The sequence below is a fragment of the Pelophylax lessonae genome, assembly GCF_965119305.1.
Source record: "Pelophylax lessonae genome assembly, chromosome: 7".
Lineage (NCBI taxonomy): Eukaryota > Metazoa > Chordata > Amphibia > Anura > Ranidae > Pelophylax > Pelophylax lessonae.
In genome coordinates, this window is record NC_138774.1 from 280,226,145 (window position 1) to 280,250,425 (window position 24,281).

A 24,281-nucleotide genomic window follows, 5' to 3' on the forward strand; every position below is an offset into this window, starting at 1 on the left:
CGTTGGGAAATGATGTTTCTTTGTCTCATTTTTTATTTTTTTACATCACAGAAACCTGACATTTTTCCAGGGGTGTGTAGACTTTTTATATCCTCTGTACATGCTGAAAAACTCGAATTCTGTGCATCATCCATTGCAGCAGAAATCTTGACAGCTACTGCATCGTATTTCTGCACGCCAGCTATGGCAGGAGCCAGCAGTGGGAACATCAATGGAAGGCTTGCAAGATCTGGGAACTTCTGGGGGGGGGTTGGCACACAGCCATTGTTTGGCCATTTTCCAAATGGTGACACAGTGCGTACACATTCCTGACGCTGGTACAGCAAAGAGCAGATTCCACAAATGCAAAGGACAGACAGAACTGGGCCTTTTCTCCGATATGGATGAGGACAGAATGACACTTTTCTGACCTCTGTCGTAATCTGGAAAAATGCCGTCACCACATGGACTACACAACTGGAGGAAGCCCAATCTGTATTATGTATGCAGGGGGCAGGGAGGGGGGAGGGGGGGTGCCTGCAGCGGTGGACTGAGGGCACGTCGGAGACAGTCTGCGTGTTGCAAGAGACTCTTAGTAAATGTTGACATCTTCCAAGATACCATCAATGACTGCCAACATGTTCCAACAGACTACCAGAGACAGCTGATCTTCTCCAATAGATTGGCAGTGTAGGACATATTGTGAGCAAACACACAAGCGAGCCATACATGGATCAATAAAACAATCACAAATGTGTACAAAAGTCGAAACGCTCTTTCAGTCTAACATTCGATGGCGCAAATATTGTATCGGGGATTTTCCTGCAAATTTAAAATGTTTTTCTTTTTCATCGTTTTCAACAATAACCACTTGCTTACTGGTCCCTTCCTGCCCAGGCCGATTTTCAGCGCTCTCACACTTTGAATGACAATTGCGCGGTCATGCAACACTGTACCCATATGAAACGTTTTATCTTTTTTATCACACAGAGCTTATTTTTGGTGGTATGTAATCCCTACTGGGTTTTTTTTGCTAAACAAACAAAAAAAGAATGAAAAACTGATGGGCACCTATGAGACGGCACTGATGGGTGGCACTGATGAGATGGCAGTAATGGGTGGCACTGTTGAGGCTGCACTGATGGGTGGCACTGATGAGGCTGCACTGATGGGTGGCACTGTTGAGGCTGCACTGATGGGTGGCACTGTTGAGGCTGCACTGATGGGTGGCACTGTTGAGGCTGCACTGATGGGTGGCACTGTTGAGGCAGCACTGATGAGTGGCACTGATGAGGCTGCACTGATGGGTGGCACTGATGAGGCTGCACTGATGGGTGGCACTGTTGAGGCTGCACTGATGGGTGGCACTGTTGAGGCAGCACTGATGGGTGGCACTGTTGAGGCTGCACTGATGGGTGGTACTGATGAGGCTGCACTGATGGGTGGCACTGTTGAGGCTGCACTGATGGGTGGCACTGTTGAGGCAGCACTGATGGGTGGCACTGTTGAGGCTGCACTGATGGGTGGTACTGATGAGGCTACACTGATGGGTGGCACTGATGATGCTGCACTGATGGGTGGCACTGATGAGGCTGCACTGATGGATGGCACTGATGAGGCTGCACTGATGGATAGCGCTGATGAGGCTGCACTGATGGGTGGCACTGCTGAGGCTGCACTGGTGGGTGGCACTGTTGAGGCAGCACTGATGGGTGATACTGATGAGGCTGCACTGATGGGTGGTACTGATGAGGCTGCACTGATGGGTGGTACTGATAAGGCTGCACTGATGGGTGGCACTGTTGAGGCTGCACTGATGGGTGGTACTGATGAGGCTGCACTGATGGGTGGTACTGATGAGGCTGCACTGATGGGTGGCACTGATGAGGCTGCACTGATGGGTGGTACTGATGAGGCTGCACTGAGGGGTGGTACTGATGAGGCTGCACTGATGGGTGGCACTGATGAGGCTGTACTGATGGGTGGCACCGTTGAGGCTGCACTGATGGGTGGTACTGATGAGGCTGCACTGATGGTTGGCACTGATCAGGCTGAAATGATGGGTGGCATTGTTCAGGCTGCACTGATGGGTGGCCCTCTTGAGGCTGCACTGATGGGTGGCACTGTTGAGGCTGCACTGATGGGTGGCACTGTTGAGGCTGCACTGATGGGTGGCACTGTTGAGGCTGCACTGATGGATGGCACTGTTGATGCTTTACTGATGGGTGGCACTGATGAGGCTGCAAAGATGGGCACTGATCTATCCATTAGAGTGCATGTGCTTCCACTGTGAAGACTCTCATAAATTTACAGGAGTTAGGACTGCAGGTAATACTGGGGTGCCGTGAAGTGGCTCTGCAGCTTACACATGCGTTGGCAAATGTGTGCTACTAAACCCCTGTTTTTAACACATACTGTTATACAGGTTATTTTGATTGGTAAGCAAACTGGTTGGTGAATTGAGCTGGACATTTTTTCTGTTTTTGTCTCACTGATAAGTGGCATTGATGAGGCTGCACTGATGGGCAGTGATAGGGGTCATAGTGAGATGGCACTGATATGCTGCACTGATAGGTGGCACTGATAAGGCACTGATAGGTGGCACTGGTGGGCACTGATAAGCAGCACTGGAGGGCACTTAGGGGACCGATGTCCCTCTAACAGAAGCCGGTTAACGGCTTTCTCCTTTTCTTCATGCTAACAGCTTGAAGGAAAAAAAAAAGCCGGTAACCGGCTTCTATTTACTCATTGGCTGAAAGCTGATCACGTGGTAAAGGGCCCGCAGTGATTGGCCCTTTACCCTGCTCTGTGATCAGCCGAGTCCCAAGGACTCGGCGATCACAGAGCGTGCCTCCCTTGCGAGAGCGGCAGGACGTCTCTGTGCGCCCTCCTGGCGTTTGAAGCCGCGCTATTGCATAGGTATCAAGTGGTTAAACAATTAAACAACGCTTCTGCTCTAATCACATTGTATGTCCTCGCGTCCTCATGCAATCCTTGCGACTGAATAGCTTTTTTTCTATACTGAGATCACCATTGAGGTATTTGTAAATTGCTATCATGTCCCCTCTCAGGCGTCTCTTCTCCAGGGAGAATAAATTAAGCGGTTGTAGACACTCTTCATAATTAAGGTCCTCCAACCCCCTAATTAGTTTAGTTGCCCTTCTCTGGACTCTCTCCAGCTCCAACACATTTCTTAGAAACCATGTATCGCATCAACCCCTGAGGAGGTGAACGGTTGTTCATGAAACGCGTCGAGTTACCAGGATGCATTTTCGTACCTACCATGGATTGTTCTATGGAATACTGAATTTGACCATGAATATTTATTATACTATGTACAACATCACAAATCTGTTTGATAATATGGTTCTTGTCTGTGTTTACTTGCTGACTTTGTATGTTCCAATAAAAGTGCATCTTTTATTGTATCATTGGGCGTGTCGCACCTCATTTAAAGTCCCAAGGGCAAATCTTTGCAAATAGAAGACACATTAACCACTTGACGACTGCCATCAGTATATTTACTGCGGCAGTCAGCCCCTCACAGGCAAAGCGACGTAGGGCTACGTCGCTAGCCTGTGAGGCTCTAGGGGGCGAGCGCGCGCCCCCGCTCGCTCACGGACACCCCCGCGCGTGTGCCCGGCGGACCCGATGTCCGCCGGCCAGTCGCGAACGTCCGTTGCAGAGGGAGAAAGGCAGGCGGCTAATGTAAACAAAGCCGTCTGTCATTCTCCCTGTGTAACAGCAGAGATCATACGGTCCTGCTATGTAGGATCGTAGATCTCTGCTGTTACATGAAAAGCCACATCCAATCCCAGTAAGAAGCATGCCCCTATGGACACACTTAGCCACTACATCACTAATAAAGTTAACCCCTTCCCTGCCAGTGTCATTTTTACAGTAACAGTGCATATGTATAGCACTGATTACTGTAGTAATGTCACTGGTACCCCCAAAAAGTGTAAAAAATGTCAGTCAAGGGTCCGATCTGTCCCGCAAAAAAGATGGCAGATCACCGTCATTACCACAACATACAGGGGTATACAATGTACGGTTAAAAGCAAACACACACACGCATCATAGGTTGAACTGGATGGACTGATGTCTTTTTTCAACCTTACTAACTATGTAACTATGTATTACTCGTTAAAAAAAGATTAGAAAGGCTGAGACTGAAGCCCCAGCACAGGGAAAGCCTAACTACTCCTGACGCTAGGCAGAAACAAACTGAGTTGGGAGTGTCACTGCAGGGGGGTATTGACCAGTGGGACAGCCCCCATGGGTGTGTCTATGCAAATGCTTTTGTTCTTTTGACTAAGTCTTATGCCTAGCTACTCCTGCGGAGCGGAAGTCAATACCCAATAGTGATGACTTGGAGGAGGCGGCGACTGTCGGAGGACGTAAGAGAAATATTGTTATTTTTGCAAAATTGTCGCTCTTTTTTTGTTTATAGCGCATGATCAAAAAATCGCACAGGTGATCAAATACCACCAAAAGAAAGCTCTGTTTGTGGGGAAAAAAGGACGCCAAATTTGTTTACGTACAGCGTCGCACGACCGCGCAATTGTCCATTAAAGTCACGCAGTGCCGAATCGCAAAATAGGCCCTGGTCAGGAAGGGGGTAAAATCTTCCGGGGCTTAAGTGGTTAAAATCCATAAGGACCATTGACAGTGCCATTGACTATGAAAAGCATCCCAACTCACAAAGACAATGCAACTCATAGCAGTGCACCACAGTGCCTCGTGGTGCGTTGCGGCAAACATTTCCAATAATTGGGATGTTTATGTGCATCAGAAGCCCATTGATTCCATAAGGCCACCTTAATGAAACACACGTTAATGCATGAGGGAATCTTATTCTACTTATTACTGTCATAAGGAAGGGAGGTGACATTTCCCCAGAAGCTTCGGCATCTAACAAAAACTTCCTACTGGGCTGACTCACTGAAAATAGGGTTACATGGCGTGTTTAATAGACAATCGCCTCTAAAGTATTTCAGTTATTTTGTCTTTCAAGTAATTATAGAAATCCTTTGTCATGACTGTAGAGTTCTTCTAAATACGTAGTGAAGGTCACGTTTTGCCCTCATTGTTTGTCAGGGAGTGACTGCTTAATCCAAACCTGAAAATTTGCATAGCTAAATAGTTTCATCTTCCGTATTGTGTTGCAATGCTATTGTTCCAATAAAGTAATTCATTTTCATGTATTTATTGACTCCTGTTGTTTCTTTGTTCTAGAAAAATTCATGGATTTTGACCTGAATGATCAAGGAGAGATTGGTAAGTGATTTATCAGAATGAATACCCAACATACTTTAGAAAATATTTTACAAATGGTATCAAAAGATCAATTCAGAAGCTTGTGACACCGGGATCTCGGAACTGTGCGGGAACAGGACTGCTCACTGCGCAGGATGAGTATGATGATGCAGAAGAGAAGACTTAGAGGTCTATTTATTATGGAGAGCAGATACCACTTTCTGCTACACCCTGCAGTATTATTCCATGACACGTCTGCATGTGGCCATCATCGTGCAGCCCATTTATAAAATGCAGGCCATGCTGCAGAGCAGTGGTGTCAAACTCAATTTCATCGAGGGCTGCATCTGCATTATGGTTGCCCTCAAAGGGCCAGTTGTATCTGTAAAACTATGTAGGCAGAGATCAGGAGTGTACTACATATAGAGTGCAAGGGTCCGGAGTAGGCTCTGTACAGAGTGCACGGTTCAGGCATGTACTATATACAGAGTGCAAGGTTCAGGAGTATGCTCTGTACAGAGTGCAGTGTCCAGGAGTGTACTATATACAGAGTGCAGGGTTTAGGAGTATGCTCTGTACAGTGTGCAGAGTTCAGGAGTGTACTATATACAGAGTGCAGGTTTCAGGAGTATGCTCTGTACAGTGTGCAGAGTTTGGGAGTGTACTATATACAGAGTGCAAGGTTCAGGAGTATGCTCTGTACAGAGTGAGGAGTTTAGGAGTGTACTATATACAGAGTGCAAGGTTCAGGAGTATGCTCTGTATAGTGAGCAGAGTTCAGGAGTGTACTATTTACAGAGTGCAAGGTTCAGGAGTATGCTCTATACAGAGTGCAGAGTTCAGGAGTGTACTATATACAGAGTGCAAGGTTCAGGAGTATGCTCTGTACAGAGTGCAGGGTTCAGGAGTATGCTCTGTACAGTGTGCAAAGTTTGGGAGTGTACTATATACAGAGTGCAAGGTTCAGGAGTATGCTCTGTACAGAGTGAAGAGTTCAGGAGTCTACTATATACAGAGTGCAAGGTTCAGGAGTATGCTCTGTTTGGAGTGCAGAGTTCAGGAGTGTACTTTATACAGAGTTCAGGAGTATGCTCTGTACAGAGGGCAGAGTTCAGGAGTGTACTATATACAGAGTGCAAGGTTCAGGAGTATGCTCTGTACAGAGTGCAAAGTTCAGGAGTGTACAATACACAGAGTGCAAGGTTCAGTAGTATGCTCTGTACAGAGTGCAGAGTTCAGGAGTGTACTATATACAGAGTTCAGGGTTCAGGAGTATGCTCTGTACAGAGGGCAGAGTTTAGGAGTGTACTATATACAAAGTTCAGGGTTCAGGAGTATGCTCTGTACAGTGGGCAGAGTTCAGGAGTGTACTATATACAGAGTTCAGGGTTCAGGAGTATGCTCTGTACAGTGGGCAGAGTTCAGGAGTGTACTATATACAGAGGTCAGGGTTCAGGAGTATGCTCTGTACAGAGTGAAGAATTTAGGAGTATACTATATACAGAGTGCAAGGTTCAGTAGTATGCTATGTACAGAGGGCAGCGTTCAGGAGTGTACTATATACAGAGTTCAGGGTTCAGGAGTATCCTCTGTACAGAGTGCAAAGTTCTAGAGGGCTACCAATGGAAGTAAAGGGTAAAAATGAGAAGCGCAATACATGTGGATACCCCTCAATATTATTGAGAGTAGTAAAGTGTACTGTAAATTCTACAGCACATAAGACATTTTGGACAATTAAGTGCTTCTACCCAGTTTGGTGAAGGCCTTTTTCTGTTCCAACGTGCACAAAGCCAGCTCTGCAAAGACATATTTTGATTGAGTTTGGTGTTGAGGAACTAATATTACAGAGCCCAGGCCTCAAACCTGAACTGAACAACGAAGTGCTCACAAATGCTAAAAATGCAAACCTTACAAGCACTTTTTTGGTTGGATGGGCACAAATTCCCATAGGAGAGAGTGGCGTCTTTGGATGTCTGTCACAAATTCCTATAGGCACACTCAAGTCCATGGTTTTGGAATGGAAAGTCCAATATGCTCATATACAGTATCTCACAAAAGTGAGTACACCCCTCACATCTTTGTAAATATTTTATTCTATCTTTTCATGTGACAACACTGAAGAAATTTGCTACAATGTAAAGTAGTGAGTGTACAGCTTGTATAACAGTGTAAATTTGCTGTCCCCTCAAAATAACTCAACACACAGCCATTAATGTCTAAACCACTGGCAACAAAAGTGAGTACATCCCCCTAAGTGAAAATGTAAAAATTGGGCCCCAATTAGCCATTTTCCCTCCCCGGTGTCATGTGACTCGTCAGTGTTACAAGGTCTCAGGTATGAATGGGGAGCAGGTGTGTTAAATGTGGTGTTATCGCTCTCACTCTCTCATACTGGTCATTGGAAGATCAACATGGCACCTCATGGCAAAGAACTTTCTGAGGAACTGAAAAAAGAAAGTGTTGCTCTACATAGAGATGGCCTAGGCTATAAGATTGCCAATACCCTGAAACTGAGCTGCAGCACGGTGGCCAAGACCATAAAGCGGTTTACCAGGACAGGTTCCACTCAGAACAGGCCTCGCCATGGTCGCCCAAGAAGTTGAGTGCTCAGCTAGATATCCAGAGGTTGTCTTTGGAAAATAGATGTATGAGTGCTGCCAGCATTGCTTCAGATGTTGAAGGGCTGGGGGAGTCAGCCTGTCAGTGCTCAGAACACTGCATCAAATTGGTCTGCATGGCTGTTGTCCCTGAAGGAAGCCTCTTCTAAAGATGATGCTCAAGAAAGCCCGCAAACAGTTTGCTGAAGACAAGCTAAGGATTACTGGAACCATGTCCTGAGGTCTGATGAGACCAAGATAAACTAATTTGGCTCAGATGGTGTCAAGCGTGTGTGGCGGCATCCAGTTGAGGAGTACAAAGACAAGTGTGTCTTGTCTACAGTCAAGCATGGTGGTGGGAGTGTCATGGTCTGGGGCTGCATGAGTGCTGCCGGCACTGGGGAGCTACAGTTCATTGAGGGAACCATGAATGCCAACATGTACTGTGACATACTGAGGAAGCGCATGATCCCCTCCCTTCAGAGACTGGGCCGCAAGGCAGTATTCCAACATAATTACCCCAAACACACCTCCAAGACGACCACTGCCTTGCTAAATAAGCTGAGGGTAAAGGTGATGGACTGGCCAAGCATGTCTCCAGACCTAAACCCTATTGAGCATCTGTGGGGCATTCTCAAACAGAGGGTGGAGGAGCGCAAGGTCTCTAACATCCACCAGCTCCGTGATGTCCATGGAGGAGTGGAAGAGGGCTCCGGTGGCAACCTGTGAAGCTCTGGTGAACTCCATGCCAAAGAGGGTTAGGGCAGTGCTGGAAAATAATGGTCACAAAAAATTGACACTTTGGACCCAATTTGTAAATTTTCACTTTTGTTGCCAATGGTTTAGACATTAATGGCTGTGTGTTGAGTTATTTTGAGGGGACAGTAAATGTACACTGTTATACAAGCTGTACACTCACTACTTTACATTGTAGCAAAGTGTAATTTCTTCAGTGTTGTCACATGAAAAGATATACCGTATTTTCCGGCGTATAAGACGACCCCCATTACATGATCTACCGGTAATACTTATACTTAGGTTACCTTGGAGATATTATACTCGGCGTATGCGACCTCCCATTTTTGGGGGATTTTTTTGAGGTTCAAAAGTAGTCTTATACGCCAGAAAATACAGTAATAAAATATTCACAAAAACGTGAGGGGTGTACTCACTTTTGTGAGATACTGTAGGTGTGATGGTCAGGGGTTCACAAAGATTTGGCCATATTGTCTATTTTCTGTCAGCGTATGGTGTCTGTGATATACTACAACTGTAAATTTAGAAATTATTTGTTCTGAAAAATCTATTTATTTGCTTTGGCAAGCACCGGCAATGCCCTTTGCTCCAGTGTTATAAGCTTCCCATGCAACTACAAAGTGTTTACCTTTGGAATGTATTACCTGATTGAATGTGGATGTTCCCCTTTCGGAGGAGCAAGAGGGATGTTGTTTCTATACCATGTTGTTTCTTATTATGGAAAATAATGGTGGCCACACAAAATATTGACACTTTGGGCACAATTTGGACATTTTCACTTAGGGGTGTACTCACTTTTGTTGCCAGAGGTTTAGACAATAATGGCTGTGTGTTGAGTTATTTTGAGGGGACAGCAAATTTACACTGTTATACAAGCTGTACACTCACTACTTTACATTGTAGCAACGTATCATTTCTTCAGTGTTGTCACATGAAAAGATAGAATAAAATATTTACAAAAATGTGAGGGGTGTACTAATTTTTGTGAGATACTGTATATGTATATGGGGTTGAATTAGAGCGGAGACTGTGAGCCAGGCCTTCTCGTTCACATCGGTGCCTGACCTCACAAATGCGCTTCTGGAAGAATGGTAAAGCATTCCCATGTACACACTCCTAAACCTTGTGGACGGCCTTCCCAGAAGAGTTGAAGCTGTTATAGCTGCAAAGGGTGGGCCAACTCAATATTGAACCCAACGGACTAAGACTGGGATGCCATTGAAGCTCATGTGTGTGCAAAGGCAGGCGTCCCAATATTTTTGGTAATATAGTGTATATGGCCTATTTCTGGGACAGAGCAATTGGTTTCTTTGACCTATAATGAAATAGGTTCATAGAGGGTTAGATATTTGCTTAGGGTATGTTAATATCAATGATTATCAGAATACTTTTTTAAGATGTTTTATGTACAATTTCTTTTTTATATTACCGTATGTAAAAATAAAATTATGTATGCTGATAGAGGTTTGTGATTCATTTGAACTCTTAAAAACTCAAGTTCTTAGTTTTGGTATTAAAACAAAAAAAAAACTTGCCGTAGACCCTTTCTACTTTCTTTAGGTGCCATCACTAGGCCTTACTGTGAGATCCTGGGAAAGCGAGAAGATGCTCCAGCACTGTGCAGGGCCACATTGCCAATGGGGTTCAGAATCCTCAGCTTTCCCAGTATCCACTGAGAAGGCCCAGTGCCGTACTGTTTAATATTTTTATTTCATTTTTATTTTTTACCTAGTATTTTATAATCAGGAGGTGGGCATTTCAGATAAGTGGATCTAATATTTTAATGCAGTGCCTGCTTTAACCACTTGCCGACCGCCGCACGACTATATACGGCGGCAGTCAGCCCCTCACAGGCAAAGTGACGTATGGGTACCTCACTAGCCTGTGAGGCTCTAGGGAGTGAGCGCGCGCCGCCCGAGGCACGCTCCCGCTCGCTCACGGACCCCCCCCCCCAGCGCGAGTGACCGGCGGACCCGATGTCCGCCGGTCACTCGCGATCTTCGGTTACATCGGGAGAAAGGCAGGCGGCTAATGTAAACACAGCCGCCTGTCAGTCTCCCCTGTGTAACAGCAGAGAACATACGGTGCTGCTATGTAGGACCGTTGATCTCTGCTGTTACACACACACTATTCCTTCCACTGATACAATGGGTCTTTATTCTTCCCATTAAAACCATTGATGGGGTAACCATTGTTAACTTCAACTGACATCGGGGCATTTTCTACCCCCCTCTGCTCATTGTCTGGCCCTCCTAAAGCCTGAAGGACAGTAAACTGGCCCTTCATTTAAAAAGTTTGGAGTCCCCCTGGTCTAGGTAGTTGCCCTTTAGTTTCTCAAGTGAAGGGATTTCGCACCTTGTGAAAGTGTCAGTAAAACAGCCTTCTAGAAGAGGATTGTTTGCTTTTCTTTTTGAACTTCCATCTTTGCTAACCATAATGAATATAGGCAATTCTCACATCTTTTCAACGAAAAGTATGTATCGTCAAACTAGAGTAATAAATGTAAATGTGCAAAAGAATTGATATTTGAACACCGATTTAATGTCTCTCTGTGGGATACTGGCTGCTCACTTACTGTATAATTCCAGTATTTTAATACTTGTCTGTTCCTTCCAGACATAATGGGTCTAAAGATGATGATGGAGAAGTTGGGGGTCGCGAAAACTCACCTAGAAGTGAAAAAAATGATCGCAGAAGTGACGGGTGGAAACAGTGAAACTATTGCCTACCGGGATTTCATTAAGATGCTCCTTGGGAAGCGATCTTCTATTCTGAAAATGTGAGTAACTAAAAACATTAATGAAAAGAAATCGAGAAGGCTCACAGACCTTCATGTGCTCATTGGTGGCAGGGATGTCCCTCACATAGGCGTGCCTGGGCACACCCTAATCACCCCATGCACATTAGTATTATGGCTCTGTGTGGCGGCAGGAAGATGGGAAAGATTTCCCTCTTGCCGGGAAGTGTTTACGCACTTCTTTCACTGTGCCGGAAGGGAGATCAATGTGCCGGGGTCATATATACAGGTGCATCCCATAAAATAAATCAAAGAGTTAATTTATTTCAGTAATTCAATTCAAAATGTGAAACCTATATATTTTATATCGAGGTGTTACGCACAGAGTGATATATTTCAAGCATTTCTTTCTTTTAATTTTGATGATTATGGCTTACAGCTAGTGACACCCCATAATTCAGTATCTCAGAAAATTAGAATATTAAATAAGACCAATAAAAAAAGGATTTTTAATACAGAAATGTTGGCTTACTGAAAAGTATGTCCATGTACAGTATAGTATGCACTCAATACATGGTTGGGGCTCCTTTTGCATGAATTACTACATCAATGCGGCGGGGCATGGAGGCGATCAGCCTGTGGCACTGCTGAGGTGGTATGGAAGCCATGGTTGCTTTGATCGTGGCTTTTAGCTTAGCTGCCTTGTTGGGTCTTGTGTCTCTCATCTTCCTCTTGACAATACCCCACAGATTCTCTATGGGGTTTAGGTCAGGCGAGTTTGCTGACCAATCAAACACAGTAATACCATGATCATGTGACCAGGTATTGGTAGTTTTGGCAGTGTGGGCAGGTGCCAAGTCCTGCTGGAAAATGAAATCAGCATCTCCATAAAGCTGGTCAGCAGCGGGAAGTATGAAGTGCTCTAGAATTTCCTGGTAGAGAGCTGCGCTAACTTTGGACTTGATAAAACACAGAGGACCAACACCAGCAGATGACATGGCTTCCTAATTTTTAATCTTTGAATAGAATTACTGCAATACCTTACCTTTTTGATGATGATCTAAATTTATGAGATGCATCCAAATGTAGACTTACACACGTGTGTTTGAGCTTTAGGGTGCGGACCATAATGTAATAGGCTGTGCACAGCTATGGTCCCTCATAGTCTGCTGAACAATCCTATAGCTCTGATCAGCAGATTACAATCCAATGATCATAGCTATTCACCTAAAATGTGAACCCCCCACCACCACTACCGCTGCCTGCCTGTCTCCTACTGCTCTCTGTCCCTACACCCAAACTGCTGCCCTGGCTGCTAAATGCCTCCGCCCCCCTTCCTCTGCCACCGACATCCCCTACCCAGCACATCTTTCACCCCCAACAGGTGCCGCTCCCCCCCCCCCCCCTGCCAGCACCTGTCTCCGTAGCTGGTTGCAATTGTCAGCTTCTCCCCGCTGCCTCTCCTGCCAACAATTGCATCCATTCCAGCCACAGTGCTAAAAAAAGATGTCAAGAGCAACCCCCCCACTGTGACCCCCCTCCCTGCGCTGCTCCCACCCCCTCCTCACCGATCCCCAGTGCCCAGTGTGTGCAGCGCTGCTAACCGGCTCTCCCTCCACCTACCTCCCGCCAGCTGCAGCTGCTGCCCCCTTTCTTTCTTGAATGAACAGAGCAATCATTACCGATCGCTTCTGTTCATTCATTACTGAAGTAAAGTAAACACTGTTTACCATATTTCAGGTTGCGAATGAGTCTATGCAGACTCCTATTTCATTCATTGCAGTGCAGCTGAGGCTACAGAGAAAGGGACTGTCTTCAGTCTCTTCCTCTCTATCAAAAACGAGACATTAGGGGTCAGTTCAGACCCCTGATGTCTCTCCAAATCCCAGCCCCACCCCTTCAAGCAAAAAAAAAAAAAAAAATAAATAAAATTGCGTGTGCTAAAAAAATAAATAAATAGTAATGCCCCCTTTCACATGAGCGGACCGATTGGGTCCACCTGCCAGTTTTTCAGATCCATATAGCGTATCGGATGGCAGTCAGGTGTAAACGGAGCGGTGGTTTACATCCCACCACTGATAGAGGAGAGCAAGCTGTGTCTGTTCTGCATTAGCAGAGTGGACAAGGACCATCTGTCCACCTTCTCAGTGGGGATCAGCAGACAGATTCCCTGCTGGGCAAGTGTGTGGAAGGTGCCTGCATCTAACTCTTCCTTGCATCTGAAGCCCAATCCACATTAAGCCCATGTTCCAGTTGCTACTGACCGGATGCCACAAAGCCATCCGCTGCTTCCTCACCACCTGTTTTAACCCATTTTTGCCAACAAACGCACTGCAGCCACATGTAACATGTATGTTCCTCAGCGATGGGAACATATGTGTGCCCCAGCTGTACGCACATGAGCTCAATTGGACCTGTCAAGAAGTCATTGAGAGACAAACCTGTTGAGCGTAGAAGTGTGAATAAAGAGCACAACCGTAATTTCAGGGCAGGATATGTTCTCATCGATGAGGATCGTCTCCATAAAGCTGGCCTGAGAGGCAGAAAAGGCAACTTAGCCATCTGTGTGATTGCCCTCTTAGTTATCTTGGCTGTGGTCAACTTAATTGACTGATGTCTGGAGCTACGTCCCCAACACCCAGGAGTGGACACCAAGTGTGGATCTTTATCAACCCTAAAGGGGGTAACTGCCTAATTTTGCCAATATGAAAATATTTTATCTTATTTGGTGAGTGGACATCTGAAGGGGAGAGGTGTCACTTGTGCACGTGGTGTGGTGGAAAGTTAGTGGAGAATATTGAACTATTTTGGACACTTTTGATTTTTATTAACATTTTTTGGGATATTTTAAAACTTTTTTGATTGAAGACCTTTTTAATTTAATTTATTCTAGACTTTATGCACTCGTTATTCACGGTGGTTTGTTTAGGTATAGCACCACTATCTACTATATCTGGTTAGTTGCACTTTGGTAGATACTTTGTCATTTTGTTTTTATGTTTAAGTGGCAGAAGTGCTTATAGATACTGTACATATTTTTAAGACATTATTGCATGGCGCAGTGGTAGGGTCTCTTTATAGGCCCACTCCGATCACGGATCCTGTTGTTGTTTACATTTGTTATTTATTAAGTGAATTCAGGTTAAACTTCTAAATTTCGTAGGTATTTAGCAGTAATTTTGTAAAATTTTGTATCTGCAAATCATTATATTAATTCGATAAACATTGTCTTAAATATCCAGGGGGAATAAAATCAGTAGCACCTTCTTTTTATTCCACTGGTCATGTGCTTTCAGAAAATGTATGGTTTGGGGGGTCTTTTACAAACTCTGAAAGCTGTAAGTGAAAAATGAAAACCTTCAGATTTTTAGAAAAATTTGGATATTTAACATATGGTTTGGGGGGTCTTTTACAAACTCTGAAAGCTGTAAGTGAAAAATGAAAACCTTCAGATTTTTAGAGAAATTTGGGTATTTAATATAAGGTTTGGAGGGTCGTTTACAAACTCTGAAAGCTGTAAGTGAAAAATGAAAACATTCAGATTTTTAGAGAAATTTGGATATTTAATATATGGATTTGGGGGGTCTTTTACAAACTCTGAAAGCTGTAAGTGAAAAATGAAAACCTTCAGATTTTTAGAGAAATTTGGATATTTACATTTTTGCATATTCAATTTTCACCATTTCGCAAGGTACAATTTAAAATGTACAAATATTAATATAATAAAATAACTCAATACAGGCTACTCTTTTACATTTAGCAGGCATTTTGTACAATTTGCTGTGTTTTTATGTGCTATTAATGACTTTAGTGTATTTTTAGTGAAAATATGCACTTGATAAACTTTTGCGCAAATATCATGAGGCCCTAAAAATCAGTAGCACCTTCTTTTTATTTTACTGATCATGTGCTTTCCGAAAATATAGGGTTTTGGAGGATTTTACACAAACTCTGAAAGCTGTAAGGGAAAAAAAAATAAAGCAATGGAAAAAATTGCAAAAAATGGTCCAGCCAGCTGAGTTTAAAAGTGGAGCACAGGGCCTGGCAGCAAAAAAAGTTAATGGTGATTTCGGAGCACTAGGGCAGTGGTTCTCAACTCCGGTCCTCGGGACCCACTAACAGGCCAGATTTGCAAGATAACTGAAATACATCACAGGTGATATAATTTTTTGCTCAGTGATTGCAGTATTCTAGTCTGCTTCTCCCCAAGGTAATACTTAAAATCTGGCCTGTTGGTGGGTTCTGAGGACTGGAGTTGAGAACCGCTGGTCTAGGGGATTGGAGAAAGGAGGTATACATTCCCCCTTGCACAGGACCGGTGCAATGAACTGTTCCTGACGCCATAGACCTGCTCTGGACAGGTCATCAGGAACAGTGGATCGTGGGGGAGTATCATTTGCAGATGGAGCAGGAGGATCGGGTGAGTATACAGCTTTCTCCTCTAAACAAAAACAAGCACAACTCCGCTGCATGGAAAACGTTTCTCTGCCTGGAGTTGGGCGTTCCAATTATTGAATTCCTGTTTATATACAGCTAACATAAATATCTGAATCTCTCTTGATTGCAGCCAACATATAATACAGCAGAACTGGGTAAGGGAGGGAAAACATTGGGAATAAATCAGGATCTGATGCAAGCAGAGTTGATGACTTATCAGCGTATTGCTGCTCCTTCATTGCCCCACCAGCAGGCTGTAGGCGGGGAGGTGACACCGCTGTATTCCTTAACTGTAAATGGTGTCACCCTCCTGGCTGTGCTGTCAAAGGTGTATGAAAATCCACACGGGTATTCCACCTTTGTATTTTATTATTTTCCTGGAACTCTAAAGCTAGCCATACACTTCTAACAGATTTTTTTTCTTTTTGCTCAGCTGGTAAGATGAAAAAAAAATCCAATCAATTTCTCCATCCACACTATGGATACAACTCCTGTTATGACTATTGCATTTTGAAAGCTGGCAGAATACCCAAACAGTAGCTGTACTTGACTGGACGCAGATGCTGATTGGTTGAAAATTTTCCGCCTGATTTAGGCCAACAAGGCAACCTACTAAGTGAATTTCTAAAATTGACATAGCGTATGGCCAGCTTAAGCTTATAGAGTGGATAATCTTCCAGGGGTTAATAACTGCATCTTTATGAATGTTGGATCATCCATCAGTATATGTGCTCAATATAAGCCATAGAGGAGAAGCAGGAAGTTTAGCACACAGCCATGTCCTGGGACAGGAAATGAGGAGAAATCTTCCCAGTGGGGCCACAGACAGCAAAAAAAAAACCTGACAAATGACCCTTTCTCTGTATTAACCACAAAAAAAAGTTTTTGGTGGCTCTCCAGACTCCAAATCTGTTGCAGATTTTGTAGCAGGAATATTGGCAAGGGACTTTGTCATGGGGGAAAAAAACATAACAGCTGAAGGTAAATATCCAACGGTCTATGATATCCCTATGTTACAGCCAAATACTGGGCTGTTCTGAAAAGCAAAGCTTTGGAACTTCTCAGTAGTGCTGATCCTTACCCACTCCGTTTTGTCTCCTGCGATATACCTGCAGCAGCCACCTGCCGATGTTTGGGTGGTTGCTGCAAGTATAGACCTCTAGGTGCCTACACTTTCTATCTGCAGATGTTTGGGTGGTTGCTGCAGGTATATCGACCTCTAGGTGCCTGCACATTCTATCTGCAGATGTTTGGGTGGTAACTGCAAGTATATGGACCTCTAGGTGTCTACACCTTCTATCTTCAGATGTTTGGGTGGTTGCTGCAGGTATATCGACCTCTAGGTGCCTGCACATTCTATCTGCAGATGTTTGGGTGGTAACTGCAAGTATATGGACCTCTAGGTGTCTACACCTTCTATCTTCAGATGTTTGGGTGGCTGCTACTGGTATATCGACCTCTAGGTGCCTACAGCTATCTGCAGATGCTTGGGTGACTGCTGCAGGTATATCGACCTTTAGGTGCCTACACATTTTACCTGCAGATGTTTGCATGGTAGCTGCAGATATATGGACCTCTTGGGGCTTGCACCTTCTACCTGCAGATGTTTGGGTGGCTGCTGCAAGTATGGACCTCTAGGTGCCTAAACCTGGTATCTGCAGATGTTTGGGTGGCTGCTGCAGGTATATGGACCTCTAGGTGCCTGAACCTTCTATCTGCAGATGTTTGGGTGGAAGTTGCAAGTATATGAACCTCTAGGTGCCTCCACCTTCTTTCTTCAGATGTTTGGGTGGCTGCTGCAGGTATATCGACCTCTAGGTGCCTACACTTTCTATCTCCAGATGTTTGGGTGCCTGCTGCAGGTATATCGACCTCTAGGTGCCTACACCTTCTATCTGCAGATATTTAGGTGGTAGCTGCAAGTATATCGACCTCTAGGTGCCTACAGCTATCTGCAGATGTTTACGTGGTAGCTGCAGGCATATGGACCTCTGGATGCCTAAACCTTTTACCTGCAGATGTTTGCGTGGTAGCTGCAGGTATATGGACCTCTGGGTGCCTACAGCTATCTGCAGATGTTTGCATGGTAGCTGCAGGTATATTGACCTCTAGGTGCCTATACTTTCTATCTACAGGCAGTGCCCGAGTTACGTACACCCGAGTTACGAATGACTCCTACTTACGAACGGATGTCAATTTCAGTCACTTGTGCTCCACGCTGGTCACAGATACCGCTGAGCAGCCATCTTGCACCACCAGACACATTGCACACTGCAGTAGTGTATGTATTGCATGGCCACAAGAGCTCCAGATAACATGACTGCACGCCCAGAAGCACCCGAAACATCCCTGCATAGGCTGAAGTTGCACTTAAAAATGCACTTTTTCAACTTACAAACAAATTCGACTTAAGAACAAACCTACAGTCCCTATTGTGTTCGTAACCCGGGGACCGCCTGTATAGTTGTTTGGGTGGCTGCTGCAGGTATATCAACCTCTACAAACCTACACCTTCTTTCTTCAGATGTTTGGGTGGCTGCTGCAGGTATATCAACCTCTAGGTGCCTACAGCTATCTGCAGATGTTTACGTGGTAGCTGCAGGTATATGGACCTCTGGGTGCCTACACCTTTTACCTGCAGATTTTTGCATGGTAGCTGCAGGTATATGGACCTCTGGGTGCCTACACCTGGTATCTGCAGATGTTTGGGTGGTTGCTGCAGGTATATGGACCTCTAGGTGCCTACAGATATCTGCAGATGTTTACGTGGTAGCTGCAGGTATATGGACCTCTAGGTGCCTGAACCTTCTATCTGCAGATGTTTGGGTGGTAGTTGCAAGTATATGGACCTCTAGGTGCCTACACTTTCTATCTCCAGATGTTTGGGTGGCTGCTGCAGGTATATCGACCTCTAGAAAGCTACACCTTCTATCTGCAGATGTTTGGGTGGCTGCTGCAAGTATATGGACCTCTAGGTGCCTACAGCTATCTGCAGATGTTTACGTGGTAGCTGCAGGTATATGGACCTCTAGGTGCCTACACCTGGTATCTGCAGATGTTTGGGTGGTTGCTGCAGGTATATCGACCTCTAGAAGGCTCCACCTTTTATCTGCAGATGTTTGGGTGGCTGCTGCAAGTATATGGACCTCTAGGTGCCTACACTTTCTATCTATAGATGTTTGGGTGGCTGCTGCAGGTATATCGACCTCTAGAAGGCTACACCTTCTATCTGCAGATGTTTGGGTGGCTGCTGCAGGTATATGCACCTCTAGGTGCCTACACCTTCTTTCTTCAGATGTTTGGGTGGCTACTGCAGGTATATCGACCTCTAGGTGCCTACAGCTATCTGCAGATGTTTGCGTGGTAGCTGCAGGTATATGGACCTCTGGGTGCCTACACCTTTTACCTGCAGATGTTTGCGTGGTAGCTGCAGGTATATGGACCTCTGGGTGCCTACACCTTCTATCTGCAGATGTTTGCGTGGTAGCTGCAGGTATATGGACCTCTGGGTGCCTACACCTTTTACCTGCAGATGTTTGCGTGGTAGCTGCAGGTATATGGACCTCTAGGTGCCTATACCTTCTATCTGCAGATGTTTGGGTGGCTACTGCAGGTATATGCACCCCATGACAGAGTCTGTTTAAGGTGTACGAATGGCAGTGAAAAAGCACAGATGTGCTGAAAGGCCGCACAGAGGTGCACATTGACAACATTAAGGTTACGATAGAGAGATAACCATTGGGTACCAGGGATATCTGCTTACTACATAAACATGCAATCATTGAACAAAATGATTGTTCCTTTTTACTTTGGCAGTTATATCCTCCAAACACCATGACACGTCGCTTTAGGTCCACTCTCTCCGAACATTTGCTACAAACAGATTGCACTATTCTTTTTCGGGTCATGTTTGGGTCTGTAAGGACAATCCTTTCCATAATGAGTTTTTGGCCTTTGACAACTGCAAACACCTGTTATTTACATTAGGACATGATAATCCAGCTCCTGTGTCTATGTTGATGGCCATTAAGGGGAGATTTGCTGGAAAATATCAAGCCGTGATCCCTGGAGAGCAGCAGAGTAGAGCAGCACCTGTCTGTGATGTATCAGGTTGACATGTTATGCAGTGATTTTCCTTTGTTCGAGGTAAACCACAATCTCCATTTGTTGGGGACACTAGCACACTTATGTGATAAATGTTGACAAAGGATATATTCTGCTTGGGATCCATCCAAATTTGTTAAAGGGAACCACTCGTGACTGGGTTCATGCAGGAATCGGAATATTCTGGTTTTAGTTATTATAACTGAGTGTGATGAAAGATTTATGTTTGCCATTTGTTTAGCATTACTTATTGTGTATGGCACTTCAGCTTGAGAGTCTGAAGCCTAAATGTTGTCCTGCCAGCTAGACGCAAACACTGTCCCCCAGCTCCTGGGTGCACATAACAGTATCAAATAACAGAGCCCTCGCTTTTTTCGTAACTTTTGACCATGGGGCTTTGAAATTTACACTGGGAGACAGGGTAAGAACTTAGCCAAGCAATTTTATAGGGGAGTCTGCAGATGACCTCTGACCCCGAACTCTTAAGCCTTTTCATGGCAACGTGACAGTGTCTTTATAAAGCCCCCTCAATCCCCTAATACCTTGCCAACAATATCTAGTATAGGGGAGGCATGTGACATTATCGTATAATACATAATGCTGTTGATTTACACAGCACCTTACATATGCTACATTCTGTCTTAAAGTGGAGTTCCACCCATTTTAGTGACTTTAGATCTATGTAATCCCCTTTAAAATGACTTTTACCAATGGAAAGTATTTTTTATTTTTTTTTTTATAGTAAATACCTTATTTTCTGCTTTATTTATCCTCTTACATAGTTACATAGTAAGGTTGAAAAAAGACATCAGTCCATCCAGTTCAACCAGTTCTTCTCACTTCCGAGTCTGGTCGGGGATTACGTCATTCGGCGATTCGCAGTATGTGCTGGGAAGTATCTCAGGCCATGAAATCTCGCATTATTACACAGGAGATGAGCGGTACTGCGTGCTCTGCCCCGCCTCCTCTCAGTGAGCTGTATGTATGTATTGTATTGAGGCTGTGCTCCGTCCCGCCTTCGCCCCGCCTCCTCTCAGTGAGTGAGGACTGAAAGCATTATATCCTCACTGAGCTCACTGAGAGGAGGCGGGGCGGAGGCGGGGCGGAACTCGGCCTCAATACAATACATACAGCTCACTGAGAGGAGGCGGGGCGGAGGCGGGGCAGAGCACGCAGTGCAGCTCATCTCCTGTGTAATACTGCGAGATTTCATGCCCTGATATACATCCCAGCACACACTGCGAATCGCCGAATGACGTAATCGCCGACCGGACCCGGAAGTGAGAAGAGGATAAATAAACAAGAAAATAAGGTATTTACTAGCAAAAAAAAAAATAGTTTCCATTGGTAAAAGTCGTTTTAAAGGGGATTACATACATCTATGTAATCTAATTTATTAAAAATGGGTGGAACTCCACTTTAAATTAGGATGATTAAATAGAACTTGTTCTCCCTTATATCAGATGTCCCTAATAGAGATGCCCCCTACATCTGGGTCCCCATCAGAATCTCACCTTGCATTAGGTGACCCTATCAGAGTCCCTCCTTACATCGCATGCCCCCATGAGAGTGCCCCCGTACATTAAATGTCCCCATCAAATTGGCTCATGGATCAGTGGATGCACCTATGGAGACTTGGGGGTGTTCATTTAAAATCTGGGAGGGCGCAGCCCACCCTAGCACCCCCCTAGATCCAGGCCTGGAATCCTCACTGATCCCTGGCAGCCAGTCATGAGTTAGACTAAAGCCGCCCATTTTCACGTACCTGATCCGAGGTAGACAGGCGGTCTCTAGCAGAGTGCTGGGCAGGAATACACCGGACATTCCAAGGAGGAACCAAGAACAACCAGGCAGTAGGTGTAAGACCGGCCGGCGGTCAAACACAGGGCTCGGTATGAAGCTGCAACAGGTGCAAGCCAAAGGTATAGCAGGAAGGCCAGAAGCAGACAAGTCCGTGGGAAAGCCGAGATCAGGTACTGGAGGGCAGGTAGATGGAAGAAAGTCCGTGAGCCAAGCTGAGGTCAGATAACTGGAGAGCCAAACTGGAGCAGGGATGGTCAGACTAAGCCGAGGGTCAAAGCCAGGAGAGAGAGCAGACGGGTCAGGAACAAGCCGGCTCAAGCTGGAATCCAGGAAGTAGCAACGCTCAGGAAAAAGGAGGAGCTGAAGACAATCCATCAATTTGATGGGCTGAGCAGAGTCCTTTTATAGGCCAGTGAATGAGTCTATGGCCTGAGTCCATTGCGGCCATTGGAAGTACTGGCGGAGTTGCCAGTTGCAGGCGCAGCATAGCCATTTCTCTGACACCCATACAGTAGGGAAAATATTTATTTGATCCCCTGCAGATTTTGTAAGTTTTGCCCACTTACAAAGAAATGAAGGGTCTATAATGTTCATCATAGGTGTATTCTAAATGATAGAGACAGAATATAAACCAAAAATCCAAATAAAACAAATGCTTTAAATTAGGTTGCATTTCAGTGAGTAAAATAATTATTTGATCCATTAGCAAAACATGACTTAGCACTTGGTGGAGAAACAATTGTTGGCAAGCACAGAGGTAAGACGTTTGTTGTAGTTGGTGACCAGGTTTGCACACATCTCAGGAGGGATTTTGGTCCATTCTTCTTTACAGATCTTCTCTAAATCCTTAAAGTCTCTTCCGCCAGGTTTGGAGGAACAAAAATGCTGACTATGACCCTAAGAGCACCATCCCTACAGTCAAGCATGGAGGTGGAAACATGATGCTTTGGGGCTGTTTCTCTGCTAAGGATACAGACCGACTTTGCCGCATTGATGGGCCAATGGACGGGGACATATATTGTGAAATCTTGGATGAGAACCTTCTTCGCTCAGCTAGAACACTGAAGATGGGTCATGGATGGGTCTTCCAGCATGACCATGACCAAGAACATACTGCCAAGGCAAGTGGCTCAAGAAGAAGCACGTTAAGGTCATGGAGTGGCCAGTCTCCAGACCTTAAAACGATAGTAAATTTATGGAGGGACCTGAAACTTCGATTTGCCAAGTGACAGCCAAGAAACCTTAAGGATTTAGAGAAGATCTGTAAAAAAGAGTGTGCAGGCCCATCCATGACCCATCTTCAGTGTTCTATCTGAGGGAAGAAGGTTCTCATCCAAGATTTTACAATACATGGCCCCGTCCATTGGCCCCTCAATGCCGCAAAGTCGGCCTGCGCCTTTAACAGAGAAACAGCCCCAAAGCATGTTTCGACTTACGTGCTTGACTGTAGGGATGGTGCTCTTAGGGTCATAGTCAGCATTTTTCTTCCTCCAAACACGGCGCAAGAAACTTTAAGGATTTAGAGAAGATCTGTAAAGAAGAATGGACCAATATCCCTCCTGAGATGTGTGCAAACCTGGTCACCAACTTCAAGAAACATCTGACCTCTGTGCTTCCTAACAAAGGTTTCTCCACTATGGCGCTTTTCCACTGCATGGAACCGAACGGTTCGGCTTGCTTTTGTGCTTTTCCACTGCTGGTACCGCATGATACGGTGTAGGAACGGTACGGTACGGTACGGCGGCGCTTTTCCACTGCATGGAACCAAACAGTACGGCTCGCTTAACCACTTAAGCCCCAGAAGATTTTACCCCCTTCCTGACCAGGGGGTATTTTGCGACTCGGCACTGCGTGACTTTAACGGACAATTGCGCGGTCGTGCGACGCTGTACCTAAACGAATTTGACGTCCTTTTTTTTCCCACAAACAGAGCTTTCTTTTGGTGGTATTTGATCACCTGTGTGATTTTTTGATCATGCGCTATAAACAAAAAAAGAGCGTCAATTTTGCAAAAATAACAATATTTTTCACATTTTTTTATATGAAATTCCCCAAAAAAAATGTAAAAATCAAAATTTTTTAACATTTTCGGCCAATTTGTTTTATGCTTCATATGTTTGGTAAAAAAAAACCACAAAAAGCGTATTTTGATTGGTTTGCGCAAAAGTTATCGCGTTTACTAACAAAGGGAAAGATTTTTGTAATTTTTGGGGTTTTTTTTAACGCATAAGGGCGGCGATCTGCGATTTTTTTTTGCGGGACTGCGACATTGGGGCGGACAGATCGGACCCTTGACTGACATTTTTGACACTTTTGGGGTTACCAGTGACATTTCTACAGTAATCAGTGCTGTACATTAGAACTGTTACTGTAAAATGACACTGGCAGTGAAGGGGTTAACTTTTTTGAGAGGGAGGGGTTATGTGTGTCCCTAGGGGCGTGATTCTAACTCTGATCGGCTGTGGCTTGAGCTGTAGGAACAGTGATCAACGGTTCTACATAGTAGAACCGTATGATCACTGTTTCTACACAGGGGAGAATGACAGGCGGCTTGTTTACATCAGCCGCCTGCCTTTCTCCCTCTCCACCGACGATCGCCGAGTGACCGG

At 44.9% G+C, this 24,281-nt stretch overlaps 1 protein-coding gene across 1 annotated transcript in view; it reads left to right on the plus strand.

Annotated features, from left to right (window-relative positions):
- The window catches only part of AIF1L (allograft inflammatory factor 1 like), a 108,001-nt gene that overhangs the window by 50,180 nt on the left and 33,540 nt on the right, over window positions 1–24,281 (plus strand). Inside the window, exons 3-4 of the mRNA XM_082263107.1 lie at window positions 5,218–5,259; window positions 11,208–11,370. Coding sequence (XP_082119233.1) covers window positions 5,218–5,259; window positions 11,208–11,370 — 205 coding nt within the window. The remainder of the gene's footprint in view (window positions 1–5,217; window positions 5,260–11,207; window positions 11,371–24,281) is intronic.